Consider the following 15,569-nt stretch of genomic DNA (forward strand, 5'->3'; position numbering starts at 1 on the left):
GTACGTAAACGCACTAGTTATTTAATATTTTAGGTGCACGCAATTTTTAATGTTTCCGTTTCGTTACATTTTGAAAGAAACTAATCATATTGTAAGTAACAGAAAAATAAAATACCTAGGATACATTTCAAAATCAATCGAGTTTTTTAACACAGATCATCCTGGGCATAGTGTCATCAAACACAATAACAAAATAGCCCATAGTGCAGTGGACAACATTTCTGTGTTACAAAATGGCACCTGTTCCGACTACATAAGATGCCAATTGTTTAGCTTGTGCTGTCTGTACATCTGTATATTGAGGTAAGGAAGGATGCTTTATCTAGTGCTCAAGCAGGCAAATAACATCAGTTAGTTGCCACTCCATTGCCGCGTGCTAGAGTTTATCAAACACAACGAGATAAAATTTAGAATATTCGCCGAGCGGACATTGCGCCCGCTTTGATACCACAGTATAGAAAGATTCAGGAGAAAAACTTCATGCAAAAGCTGATATCTATCTAAGACAAACACTTGAGGGACATAACTGATATAAAATATACAAGTCATATTCAAGCTTTCCGCTTATAATAATCAATTGCCTTATGTTTATTGGGTTGCATAGTGATTGTAGTATTAAAGTGGGAACTAATTAAACGAAAATTTTATTAACAAAATTTGTAATAAAATCGCTGTATAATTGAAATTGTAATTGATGGTAAGTCGATTTCAGACTCACTGAATTGGCATTCGATAACCAAATATGTAGCATGACTGCACGATTGTATTAACATTGAATTAATTGAAGTTTTACTGATTCCATTTACGCTGCGGGTCCCTGCTGCAAGCGGGCGAGTGCGCGGCTTAAGCTCGAGTGATGCGGAATCCCTGCCTTGAGGAACTTATTACATCACTACTCTTGGCTGGCTTGTTGTTAAGATTTTTATACGTTCATGCTATGAACACGTTTTAGTAGTAATAACATTGAAGAAGTCAACCTCTGCTCTTTTCTCTATGATGATGTTGGGAATTAATGTAACAGCTCAGTCGATATGTCAGCAGTAAGGAGCAGACACAGTAACAGTTTCTTTCCTTTTACCGATTTTAATTACTTAATTATACAACTTACTGGCTTGTATAGTATTTACAAGTAGGCATCAATATAAACGAACAAATCTTTTTGGAAATCAGTAAAGGCGTAATCAAAATTATCCCAAATTAGTCAGCGTAGGTAGATCACCCCAGACGTTTGCAGTGGGCGGTTTCAATCAATTTGTAATGGTAACTAAAGTGTAGACTTTCAATTTTTATTTCACTACAAGAATCGCTTTCAGTATTAAAAAAGTGTGACCGGTTACCATAGTAGGTGGTCTTTGTGAGCTTGCAAAAGTGCATTGCGAAAAAAATCATCAATGGCACTCGTCGCCGCTGGCCGGCCGCCAGCCGCAGCCGCTGCCAATCGATACTGCGCTCTATCGACTGGCGGCGACACACTTGTGCTTTCCACAACACCAACAGTCTCAGCCTGGACGTGTGTTAGTGACTAACCTGAACGAAACAGAACACACGGTGAAACGCAATTGCAACGAAACTCCAACTTCTAGTTACTTTTGAGTTGCATCCAAGTTTCTGCCATAGATTCCGTTGAGAGACCACACATGACGCGACCATTTCAAACCGGTTACAAACTGGTCGTTGTGGGCCTTACAGCTGTACAAAGTGGAAATTGCGAATGTAGTTTCAACTCACTTTTTCTAGCCTTTAATGGTACAAGCATGTAGAATTGTGGACTCCTCATGCCTGTCTGCACTGAAGGTCTTCAGTAAACTCATTTGTCACACAAAATCTTGACAGATCGCAGTATTGTATGGTTCTTGTGATAGTCTCTTGAATAAGCATTTCTTTTTCTTAACATATTTTTTCTGATACATTGAAAAGTTTGAGACCAGTTGTGCATTTCATTTTGTTCAATCAATTGGAGACTGCAATTTGACCATCAGTTTAACTATTTTTTTTAACGTTAGAACAAACAACTAAACAGGTACCGAGTAAAAATAAATGACATGGTGTTTTGACCGCTCCAGCTTGCTCATAAAAATTCACTCAAGATTGATAAATAAGACAATGATTGCTAAGCCACAGTTCTCGCGCGCCGCGTCACTCCGCAAACATGTTCTTCTCGCATTCATCAATTTAGAGACCTCCTTATTTCCGCGCCTCGCGCTCCTCGCGATCAATCAGAGATTTGAATTGTAATGCGACCCACTTTGGCTTCGCCGTGACAGTTAAAGAGGTTATCAAAACGAGACGCCAGATCTGGGGGCTTCGGGAGCGAGGTTATAAAGAAAAATAAAGGGTTGGGTAAGAAAGGGAATAAAGTTATTGCGCATTTCATTTTGTTTGAATCAAAATACGTTCAAGTCAAACCGAATTTCAAGATTTCTTTCGTTTTGAGACAGAATAGTAAGTAAATATATNTAATTATGTTATTGCACCGTGTACAAAATTAAACAAAATACAAAGGATGTCTCTCGAGGTCAAATTAATTTGATTTCAAAATAAATGGACCCAACAATACCTACCTACATTGACAAATTTACTATGCAATACAACCGGGAGCTGTTTATGGCCGGACCGTCCTCGGCTCGAATCATAAACGCTTAACCCTTTTCCACTCCTCCAAGCTCTTTAAATTTTAACCCTACATGTCTGTATTCACGCTACGTGTATCGATCATAGAGGATCGACGGCGTGGCGCGAATAAAACACGCCACGGCGATAGCGGTACTCTCGGCCGGCCGACTTTTTTCTCGGCCTTCATAAAACATTTCACGGCTTTTGCATAATTCTAGGGTTGTGTGGTGTAAGGTAGCAGCGATTTTACTACCTCAAGTGGACGACGCAAAGGCGATTCAGCAATAGCTTAAAGATTACAAAATATTAAGGTACAAATAGTCTAACTAACACCTCACAAACTGTCATTACATTCGTCGTAGTATGCTACTCGTAGCTAACTACGAAGCAAAACTTCTCGTAGTTTGTAGCATTTACTACGAGTGCACTGAACTTTCGTGGAGCACTTCTCACAAAATATAACTCTCAATAAACCAGATAATATAAGAGTATGTACGTTTGAGACGTTTTGCTTTGAAGCAGCTCCTCGTTTGTGCCGACTGCCCTCGTGACTTGCGCCAGCCGAGGGCACAGGGCGGCGTCGCTGAAGAGTTGTGACTCGGTAAATTATTTACGCGTCTATTTCCCAGTTCACTTTTATTTGCGTTTAGGAAAGCAATTCCGGGAAACGTTCCCGGTGTCAGAGATGCCTTATCACGGCCCGTGATAATAGCCTTGTGTTTTACGCCGTGTTGCCCGTGGCATGCGGAAATTTTATATCTGAGTGGGTAATATTTTGCACGAAAATATCCCGGCAAGTTTCGACAAAGTAGATGTTTTTCCGAGGAAAAGTTGCCTTGTGAAAACCTGTTTCAACCCATTCTGGGTCAGGCTCTGGGTCGTCAAAGGTTAATTTGAATTGAGCCATTCCACAATAAATGACATAATGAATTTGCATTGGATTCTTGGATGTGAAACATTTCCAAAAATGTTTAAGTGAGACCTTTTAAATTACAATCGTGATTCCAATTTACAAAAATGATATCTACTGCAAAAGTACTTTAAAACCTATTAAATAAAGGCTTTGAACACAAGTTAGTAGCCGCTTACCTACGCTCGTATTATTGAGTTAAATTTTAAATCACAAGTGAGTTACGATTGAGCTACACCTATACATACAGGGTGGAAACGATAAGTGATCTCACTCGATTATTTCTAAACTACACAAGATATCGAAAAACTGGTTACTGATCCTGAAAGTGCTTCACGAGCTCTTTCTAACGGTATAAGTAACAGGTTACAGAATTAACTGGATCTATCCGAAAATTCAATGTTTTCAGCCTCCATACTAAATGTATGCCAGCCACACGATATTAAAAGTGTTAATTTTTTTACTAAATAATGAACACTTAAAATGAACTCGTAAATTGCATTCTTATTTAAAACTATTTATCGAAAACATTGGTTCTAGGCTTTACTTGCTATAATATTATCAAGACATGAGTGCCATGACTGTGTCAGTACTAAATGTATGGAAGTTGGAAATATTGAATTTTCGGATAGATCTAGTTTATTTTGTAACTTTTTATTGGTACCATTGGATAGAGCTCGTGAAGTACTTTCAGAATCAGTAGTCAGTTTTTTGATATCTTGTACAGTTTTTAAAATTAAGCGGTTTTAATAAATGTATGGAAGCTGGAAACATTGAATTTTCGGATAGATCCAGTTTATTTTGTAACCTATTATTGATACCGTTGGATAGATCTCGTGATGCACTTTCAGGATCAGTAACCAGTTTTTCGATATCTTGTATAGTTTAGAAATAATCGAGTGAGATCACTTATCGTTTCCACCCTGTATAATATAGTTCTCATTAATATCTTCTTCGTCTTGATTGTGTACGTCGCTAATCACATTAATATCTGGGATATAAATCGAGTCACAAATCTCTCCAGCCAACCACAGCTTACCGGAGCAGCGTCGAATAACATTATTGTAATCCAGCTGCCAGCTGCTCGTGGTACACTGTAACAAGTTTGGTGAACCGCCTAATTGTATGCACGACTGATCGTTTAGCGATCGCTCATGCGGCAAAACTGTTATATGTTTCAATACCCAACTTGGCGCCGTGTTTACAAAGTAAGCAGAGGGTTATTATTTTTGTATATTGGAGGGTTAGATGTGCTGGAGAAGAAAGTTGAAGGTAATCAACGCAACTTTTGTTGGAGAGAAAAGTAGAATTAATTATATCGGTTTTATACCATGTGCCTTCTATCTGTATGTGATATTTCGGTGGGTAATAGTAGTAGCAGTAGTAGTATCTACTTGTTTTACTATGCAGTAGTTACTTAACTACAGTCAGTAGCAGACGTTTTCTTCGTCTTGACAGACAAATCTTGTATAAAAATCATTTTGCGTAAGCAAAAATTTTGTTCCTCAACAAAGACTATAACTGATATGTAGATTAATCTCTTACTTATTTTCAGTTTTAAGAATATGTCAGCATTTAAACAGACCTTAATAAATATAAATTGAAATCCTCCGTCTACTTTGACTATTGTAAATAGCATCTGTCTGAATAGACTAACACACGTATTCACAAACATTACTATGAGCTCTCACAGTCGCGTGGACGCACAGGGTCAGAGTGTGGAGTGTTTTGGAGTGTCTTGCTGAGTGACACACACGAACCAATCTCAGAGCTCTATTCAACGCTGGGCGTTCGACTTCGCATAGCGTTGATGCTTCACTTAAGCAAGCATCGTTGGTGAATACGGGTGTAATCCCTCAAAGTACTGTAGGAATTTGGGTACAGTTCCCACTGACAGATTACGCAAAAAGTTGTGTATTTTATAGAAGCGAAGCTGGAACTGGTATTTCAAACTAAACTTTAATGTTTAGGTTTATGCCGGCACGAATGGATCGACAGTTTGCAAACAAATGTTTTATTTACCCGTTCAAGCCCTCATTGCTTATTCCGTTTCAGTCATATTGATAAATCAAGTTTTTTGTAACATTTTTAAATCATGAAAAAACTTTCTGTCATTAGCTAACCCTTTTAGTAACTGTATACCTATAAATTAAACTTTCAATAAAAGAAACAAGAGTATGCAATTTCGACTTCACTTCTATTATTACGAAAACATTTTGTTTCATAACAAACCGCATGATTTCAGACCCATACAATGTTCTTCCAAATACACCACCATTAAGTAAGTACATATTGTTTCAGCTGCGATGTTACGAGGAAGCGTACTCGTATTATACTATGTCTCTATATCAGTTTGTGTATGGCTCATATTGGGCCTTCGGAAGCAAGTATATTGGAATCGACTTATTACATTGAATACGCTATTGGATAGATACTCTCGTGATGGTGAAACATTTTCTTATTTCTAAAGTAATTGCAATTTGAAATATTCTATACCAGTCGCGTGTACAAGTGCATTTCATGGAAATGTTACAATCTGCGGTGGATAATACCTAATGATGATAAAACTTGACACAACCAAATATCTATTTTACGGAAGTACTACCTACAGCTCTTTGTCTATTTATCGGTTAGGGACCTCGGAGCCTCGGAAAGTGCTACCCATTATGTAGTAAAAGGATTGACCAATTATCGAATGAAAATCACATTTATTTCAATTTATCAAGCATCACGCTACGTCTTCCAGCCCGTGGTCGCCACTCGAGAACTTTCCTGCCCCAACGGCCATCGTCTCTACTAGGTGAACCGACGATCTGGTAAAGGACGCCGGAAGAGCCTGGATGCGGGCAGCGCAGGACCGTTCATTGTGGAAAACCTTGGGGGAGGCCTTTGTCCAGCAGTGGACGTCATTTGGCTGAAACGATCAAGTATCAATTCTAAATTACCAGTTCTTTGGACAATCCGCACTACATCATTTCCGCTCGCGTGGTTTCTTTTGTAAATTCTTTAGAACACTAAAGGCTATCACGAAATTACTTTCTTAGGATTGTTTTGTTTATCTGCATAATTAACTCATAAGCGATACGACCACATAATTACAATTTATTTATCATATAACAGTTAGTTTATTGTTTGCCCAGCCCCGTCTAAACTACTGACAGGCGTTGGTAATTCGAAGCTGTGCAGTGTGTAATGTTCAAAATATGAACAGCGTGTTTGCGCGCGATTGTGGCGCTGATCAAATAAGGCTTGTTGTATCGCGTGCGTTTATTTAGTTTGGATTCATTTGTCGAAAGCTTTTGCGGCGTGTACCACAAAATAAACAACGACAAACTATTTCATCAATTTATTCATGATAATTATTCAAATCATTAGCAAAATTATTATTCGCGTGCAATTTTTCTACCTAAATATTCTGTACTTTGGTTATGTTAAGCCTTCTGTCTTAATTTATCAGCCAAAGAAAAAACATAATAATTATGCAGAGTAAAATTAATTATAAATACATAAACTAAAGATAATTAATTACCTGAAGTATTAATATCAAATTCTTTTATAACGCCAGCAACTCGTGAATATTTTATTCGTTGTTTGTGTAAACGTTTTTCAGCTAAAAGCCTTTCGCGGAAAAGGGGGATGAGCGAAGACGCCCCAATCTCCAGACGGTTAATTCTGTTTTTTATTATCTCCGTTCGGGCGGCGATTTGGCCGCGAGATTAATAGGGGATAATTATAGTCTGGACTGAACCGGGGCTGGCCCCGCGCCAGGAGCCCGTCACAGGTCAGGGGGATTCAGAAGAACCAGCTTAAGCAATGACCCATACACAAGTTCAAACCTTCACTTACTTTTTTACTAGCATAACTTCTTTCGGATGCTCTGACAAACTTTATTTTATTTTATTTATTTATTTTATTTATTTATTTATTTCCAAGCTTAAGCCTATTTTTACAGAAATCCAATACAATAGACAAGCAAAATATGACAGGAACGTAACTTCTGAGTGGATGCGGGGATTTGTAAGTCGCTCGTAATTTGAAAATGTATTTTCAATATTTTCACAGAAATTTTCTAAAACCGATTCTTATCCAGTAAAGTACGCTAAATTATAGTCTCAAATTATTTCCTAAATCGCATTTTCTTTATTTGTTCTTTACCTCTAAAAGTGCAAACTTAGTTTGGACTGGTTCTACGATATATACTTATACTATGACAACATTAAGGCATATTCAGCAATACAGTTAAATGACCCTTATCACTATGAACATACGGAAATACATGCAACTGTTAGCTACTTGGCAGTAGTGGTAACACTGTAATTGTTGCTTATTTCTAAGGGTTAATAACTTAACTAGTTAACTATTTGTTGGATTAACTAACAAAATTACATTTCCAACTGTTAGAGAGTTAATTATTGTTTTGTAGCAATAGCAGGGTTTAAGTGGGACGTGTAAAGCGCCTTATTTAAAAGCCTAATTGCAAAAAAATAAATTACTTGACACTGTTTTCTGTCAAGAAGTCGTGGCAATGTTTTTTTACTGCTCTGTGAAGTGCAAATCAGCTTTTTTAGTGTAATGGAATATTACATTTGCTAGCTAGGTACTAGAATTGCTGGCACGAAGTATTAAAATAATATTTAAGTCTCCGTTATTTCGAGAACTAGACACGAATGGCTACCAGCTCGTAATATGTTATCGATTTCAGTTACTCAAAGATTAGTAAGCGTTCTCGAGTGCTTGGTTCCCTCTCGAGTGTCTTTGCTTCGTACTGCTTCAACAGGTTTATTAGTTTTGTTTCTCTTGCTCTATCGAGTCTACTCAGAGGAAACTTTATTACATTTGCAGATTTCTCGTAATCAGCCTGAATAGTAGTTTTTCAATAATTTCATTACTTTAGATATTATAACTGGAGTGGTCATGTTTTCATTATTTTTATTTTTTTGAGATAAGCGTTTTTAATAGCAAAAAGCTTAGCTTATTTGCCCAAGTTAAGAATATCAGAAGAAAAATAGTACCAATAAGCTATGTTATTATGCAGGCGAACCATGCATAAAATTTCTGAAAATATAAAAGCTTTGTAAATGTTGTTGCTAATCCATAATTGTCAGTTTTCCTCATTACATAGTGATAATAAAGTCATACAGCCACTAGCTGCACCACTCTACAAGAAAATGTAAGGACGAAATCTACGGGCGCTATAAAGGCATAACTTCCAATAAAAACTTCCGATTCCAAATAATTATATTGCACGACCATAATCGTGATAGTGGCATCGATTATAACAATGCAAAGCGGAAAGAAGTCTGGCGATGATCCAAGCGAGTGCACGTAAGTGCGGCGATCACGCGATACCAAATCGAAAATCGATACTATAAAAGTTTTATTCGATCCAATTTGAATAGAGTGGGCCTGGGCCGAGTGGAGACCGCTCAGGTGAGACGGCCCGGTCTGCGCGCCTAGTCAGCGGGCGAGAGGGCTAGTCCACACTAGTGCGGACGACGTCACCTTACAGTTACACTGAACAGTAAGGCGCAGAACAGACGGTGAAACGCAACTGCAACGAAACTGCAACTGCTAGTTACTTTTGAGTTGCATCCAAGTTTCTGCCATAGCGTCCGTTGAGAGACCACACATGACGCGACCAGTTTGAAACTTTCAGTTTCATTCATCAGAATCATCACAAAGTTACAGATTCGTTGCAGTTGCGTTTCACCGTCTGTTCTGGGCCTAATACGAGGGCTGCACTAAAAGTATCGGGAATGGAATATTTCCACTGTTCCAGTCATATTAAAATCTATTGAATTGCAAACTCCAGGGTTTTAAAAATCGTATACCATTTATTTATTTAAAAAAAGATTCTCGGTCGTATCACAAGGTCTTGTCAAACTTGTTTAGTCGTTGAGAAAATGGAATTGACTCGAGAAAATTCACGAGCGATGATTTATTATGACTTTTGAAGTGGTTTAACACAAAAACAGTGTGTTGACCGGATGATTTCTGCATTTGGTAATGAAGCCCCATCCAAAACCACAATTTATCGCTGGTTTATTGAATTTCAACGTGGACGTGTCAAGCTCAGTGATGATCCCCGTCAAGGTCGTCCAAAAACTGCAGTCACCTAAGAAAACGTTGATGCTGTGCGTAAGCTGATTGAAGAAGATCGACATGTGATATACCGCGAAATTCAGGCAACTTTAGACATTGGCATGAGTCAAATACAAATAATCTTGCATGAACAATTAGGTGTAAAAAAGTTGTTTTCCCGATGGATACCGCATTCGCTCTGTGAAGATCAAAAAGCGGCTCGCGTTACTTGGTGCGTCAGAACTCTCGGGAGATTACATGCAGGATCCTCAAATGCTGTATACAACATCGTATCAGGTGACGAATCATGGATATACGCGTACGAACCCGAAACAAAAAACCAGTCACGAGTTTGGGTGTTCGAAAATGAATTAAAGCCAACAAAAATTGTTCGTTCACGGAGTGTTGCAAAAAAAATGGTGGCCACGTTTGTCTCCAAAACCGGCCATGTTGCGACTATTCCTCTTGGGGGACAAAGAACGGTTAATGCAGATTAGTATGCTAGCATTTGTTTGCCACAGGTCGTTTCTGAACTCCGTAAAGAGAACTGCAACCGCCGCATCATCCTCCATCACGACAATGCGAGTTCTCACACCGCGCACTGAACAAAAGAGTTTTTAGAGCAAGAAAACATAGAATTATTAGTCCATCCGCCGTACAGCCCCGACCTAAGCCCTAATGATTTCTATACTTTCCCTAAAATTAAGAATAAATTGCGTGGTCAGAGATTTTCATCACCTGAAGAAGCTGTGGAAGCCTACAAAACGGCCATTTTGGAGACCCAAACTTCCGAATGCAATGGTTGCTTCAATGATTGGTTTCGTGTATGGAAAAATGTGTCAAAGTTCGCGGAGAATACTTTAAAAAGCAATAAATACATTTTTAAATAGTAATGTTGTTTCACTTCCTTGATTCCCGAAATTTTCAGTGCCGCCCTCGTATATAGCTTTTTATGCAGTTGTGTAAAAGGTACTATCTGACAATGAAAACTGATGTGCTGTCGATTATAGAGTGTGGTATTTGTAGATTTATTTTATTGATAGAGATGTGCATTAGTTATAGGTTTCTATTAAATAAGTCGCATACCTACGTTGTAAGTGCCTTAATCAGAGTATACTAAACTATTACTAAATCGAATCTCACGTAGATATCTAGTAATATCTATGTAGATATCTATTTGTATAATTGACAGAATTGAAAGAATTGGTGTTCCCGGTGTGCACTCGTCCCGGTCACAAAGCGGCGAGCGGTCCAGCTTTGTGTGAGCACTTTGTGCAGTCGCAGCGGCAAATAGACGAGCGCGAGTAACAAACAACTCCGAGCCGCACTTGCTCAGGTGTAATGCGCGTTTGAAATCTTTCACAAGTGCGTGTGACCAGCGACACTAATCCGATCCAAAGATACAGATAACACAGTACGAAAGAAAGTATGCACATTCGATTGAAAAAAATATATATTTTTTCTAAACAAGTTATCATTTTTGATAGAAGATAACTATGCCTACAGAATAAAGACTTACTCTAGGTACTTTTATATCGTTTAAAGATATATAATAAATTACCTATTAAAGTTAGTGTGCAGTTTCTAAGTCGATCCAATCTCTAGCTGAATCTTCTGGCTTGAGAGTTGATTGATTTGGAAACCAACTGGCTAAGTTACTCCCAAAGCGATACAGGGAATGCAATTAGACCAGCAGACATTCAAGCTCCGTACTCTCACACAATTTAAAAGATATCATTGCATTCTTCTTGGCCACAATCCAGCGATCGCCACGGGAATCAATATTCTGGACTGTGCATCAAAACAACGCGATACGGAGCCGGTGGGCTGCACTGAGCCGTCAGTAGTCACAACTGGAGGAGCAGTCACTTTTGCATGCAATGTTATGGATAGCATTGCGTTCTCTTTGGCTCCATTCCAGCAATCGCCACCGAAATCAATACTCAGATCATGCTTCAAAAACAACTCGGTGAGCTTAAGGTAATGGGATACGGCATCTGGATATTAGTTACTGTAACTTGTCATCTCTCGTAAGCTACATTGTTTAAATCATTCAATATTAGCAATGTAATTTAGCGTTTTAATTTTCTCATACCATTCCATTCAGAAGGTTTATCTATATTCAACGGTTGGTACTAATTATTCATTTTAGTCAATCTAGCGACAGTCCCCAAAATCAATACCTATCTACTTAGGTAAGCTGTGCATCGAATCATCTCAGCGCAAACTCAAGGCGGAGGGATGCAGCAGCGCGGCATTAATATGCGCAGTTAGTTGAAAACGTGCTAATTGTATGGCGAATTTTGGTCGGAATGTCGACATAGCGCAATTTGAACAGTCCTATGTGTTAGTATTCAGTCTAAAAATAGCCTAAACCACAGAATAAGTAAAACTAAATGAACTTAAATGAAGGCTAACTAGACGTCTCCTCAGCTAATAAACTTTATTTCGTCACTCTTTAATTCGATTGTAATTAAGAGCAAAATCTAATTAAAAATTTAAAATATATTTAGCCGTCGCGTCGACAGCTTGTGCGACTGTGATCATACAAAATCTTCAAATCTTTCTAGTGTTTGAATAAAAATAAATAATTATCAGAATCTCTATCAAATTGCCGAGCATGTACGAATTTGTCCTGTGTGCCTACCATGAGTTTACGTTAGGTGTGCTCGCTAGCGACTGCGTAAAAAAATGACATTTAAATGTATGACATATTGTGCAGCGCCCCTAGTGGCTACTTTCAAGAAATAAAATCGTCATAGAATTTTTTGACGTATTCGCTAGCGAACTCACCTAACGTAAAGTCATGGTAGGCACACTGTTCGCATTTCCCTGGCTGTGTCACATTGTAGGTGGATGCAAGCTAAATTAAGTCTTTTAGTTGTAAGCCGGAGTAACTCACGGGACAGAAATGCATGGAATTGGTGGCAGCGTTTGTACACGAGTTTACGGCTCGGAGTGAATGGCCCGCTGCGGTGTATCCGACACCTCCACTGCGGCAACTGAAAGGGCTCACGGAAGATTTGTTCGCTTGTGCATTTATGGAGCCACGTTTTAGACATGAGTGGTATTCACTATAAACTACGTAACGCCCAACTCAAATTGTACTAGCAAGTTTACACGAAGCATTATGACTTGATGTCATTATAACAGAGGTGCAAAGAGAGCTTGTGTTTCTCATTATTTAAACTTTTATCGGGTTTTATACGAATACAATATTGATTTTACGGTAGATTCTTTTATTATGGTTTCAATATTTCAATAAGTTATATCTTGTGTAAGTAAAAATTTCTGTTCCAATTTATCGACATTATACATTTATTAAAGAGAACTCGGTCTCATGCAAGTTTTATTATTAGTTATATTGTGATATTTTTTATTACTTTTATGTTTACCCGAATATTGGATAAATGATAAAAGTTTCATGATTATATTATTCTCTTCATGAGATAGTAAATAATAACTTAGATAATACGATTATGCCCTCATTTATTTCTTTTACATTAGCCATTAACTAAGCATTTCTATTAATAAATTTTATTATGACAGCTTTTTGGCTTTTTCCGAAGCAGATATCAGAAACCAAGATCTATTAAACAAGAAATATGCCTTTTAAAAACTGTACCAAGCACTCCTTGCCTAAGACTATTCACCACGCGCGTGCCGTCTTACGACCTTATCTTTAATTTGGCTCTGCTCCCAACTTTCCCGCGCCCAGCGTCGGGAAGTTTGCGTTGAAAGAAATTCCCGCGCTTCGAGGATCAATAAGCGCATTTCCCTATTGGCGCAGCTCTCGAGCGCGGAACTTCGCGGTGTTTATTCCGCGCCAACAGCTCGGGTCAAGTGGGCTCTTTGTTGCTAATCCTACAACTTTGAGGACCAGGCCTTTACAACACCTTTTTACAACTTCAAAGTTTATTCCGCATTTTTTTGCAAATCAGATTCGTGCCTTAGAAAAATTTATGATTGTGTGAATTTTGAAAATAAATTAGATATGGTCCAAATAAGAAAATACTCCACGAACGCGAGAACGCATCTCCCCAAAATGACTACCAATTTAATAAATGAATTTTATACTAACTAGTATGCTACTAATAATAAGTAACGTTCAATTAACAAAATTAATTTCACGTTCAATCACATCACTTACGTCACAAAATTAAACACATTCATTCGCACTAATTCGCAGGCCACCGCACACGCGGTGATTAAGTCCGCGATAATTAACGCTATGCACTGTGCAACACGCGTCGCTTCACGCTTGTCCGCGCGGTGTGGTCGCTGCCTTGCATGCGTGTAAGCAACTCAATTGAGACTAAGCTAAATTATTGATATATGAACACCTCCAGCCACAGCATCTGCCTACTTGGTCATCAGATTCGCGAGTCGCAACGGTTCAGGTTCGACATAAGAGTGTAATGTAGTCCCCAGGTTAATTTAAGATTGTATCAATTCGTAAAAAACATGATTCCGTGAAGCGCGCTAAATAAAGTCTTCCCTTATTTAATCTTGGCAAAGGGGTTAGTAGAATTCGAGTGACATCACAATCTATGATCTAAAAGAACAAAAACAGATTTAAGTTACTCTAACAATAAATAAAATGAATAAAACCGCCAGATGTAAGGAGGCGCAAGTAATATTTCTATAAAGTGAACAGTAATAATACTCGTACCTATCATTGCCGTATAGTACCGTATTGCCTATTTACCTAGATACAGGTGCGTAGGGTCGATGATTAGTCAATCCAACGGGCGTGGAGCCATCAAAACACAGTTAAAGTGTCGGTGCGGCGCAAACAACGCCCTTAAATCACTTCACCATTGACGCGGATCAGCTCGTAACCGAGTTAACTGCTCAGCACGGATCAGGGCGCGCTAATTGCGGCCCGCGGCGTCGCTCGCCGCCATTGCCCTGCATTCTGAGGCGATTCGCGGCCGCCCGAGCGAGCGGCATTATACTCGGTTCATTGCACGTCCGGAAACATGCAAGCACCATTGTTGTTATGTGCCTCTACTTAGACCTAATTGAAATTATACACATTATGTGCCTACTGATATCAAGCTAATTTGGTTCAGTTACATAAGATCAAAATTATATTCCTGGGAATCTTGGTTTAAATAAACATTACCTACTTCGTTTTGATAACATGTCGCGCCGTACCACAATAACATTCATTACCTATTTGCGTCAGGAAAATTCCAGACATTAGATAACAAAAATACTCAAAAATAATAATTCCATAGTAGAAATATCCCCAAAGTTACGTACATATTTCAATTCCGCTTATAAATGTTATTCTAGTAACAAACGTTTATAGTACGAGTGTAGTGTAGTAATGTCCATATACTCAGATTTTTAAGGCATAACTACATATTGGTACGGACATATTGACCTTAGAGGTCTTCAGGAAAGTAGCACACTGAATGAGAATCACGCACGGCAATTGGCTGTACCTATCATATAGTTTTGAAAGCGACTCACCGTAATTCTCTTCAGCAGCCGCTTGCCCTTGTGCCACGTGATGACGGCGGGCGGCCGGCTGCCGGCCGACTCGCACGTCACCTCGTAGCGCCGCTCGGCTGTTAGGACTCCGCCCTCGCCAATCTCTATGGGCTTCTTTATCTCCACTGTTAGTGGTCTCACTGTAAAGAAAAGATAGGGTCAGGATTGCGTGATGTGGAAAAATTACTAAGATTGAATACCTTACCCTATGCAATACCTTTTATGGTACCAGATGCTAAAGGTAATAGGCGGCTTAGCATGCGAACACGGCCGTGACGTTTCGACAGCTATAGCAGTCTGTGCTTAACACTCTTGTTACCGGCCACAGCAGCCGGTCTCGATGNGCCCCCAGATATAAGTACCTACTGGTGCTAATAATAGCACCTTAGGCACTACTATGTTAGTGTTTTTTAAAAAATTATACTTGCAAACAATACTTAATTAAATTTTAGAATAATTTGTT

At 38.7% G+C, this 15,569-nt stretch overlaps 1 protein-coding gene across 1 annotated transcript in view; it reads right to left on the reverse strand.

Annotated features, from left to right (window-relative positions):
- Positions 1-15,246, reverse strand: part of side-II (sidestep II transmembrane protein) — a gene marked incomplete at its 5' end in the record, with an annotated part of 117,723 nt that extends 102,477 nt beyond the window's left edge. Inside the window, one exon of the mRNA XM_028308791.1 lies at positions 15,086-15,246. Within this exon, the coding sequence (XP_028164592.1) occupies positions 15,086-15,246 (161 nt within the window). The remainder of the gene's footprint in view (positions 1-15,085) is intronic.
- Positions 15,247-15,569: the final 323 nt, after the last annotated feature.

This window comes from Ostrinia furnacalis, unplaced genomic scaffold, assembly GCF_004193835.3.
Source record: "Ostrinia furnacalis isolate ACB-3 unplaced genomic scaffold, ASM419383v2 OfSCF2503, whole genome shotgun sequence".
Lineage (NCBI taxonomy): Eukaryota > Metazoa > Arthropoda > Insecta > Lepidoptera > Crambidae > Ostrinia > Ostrinia furnacalis.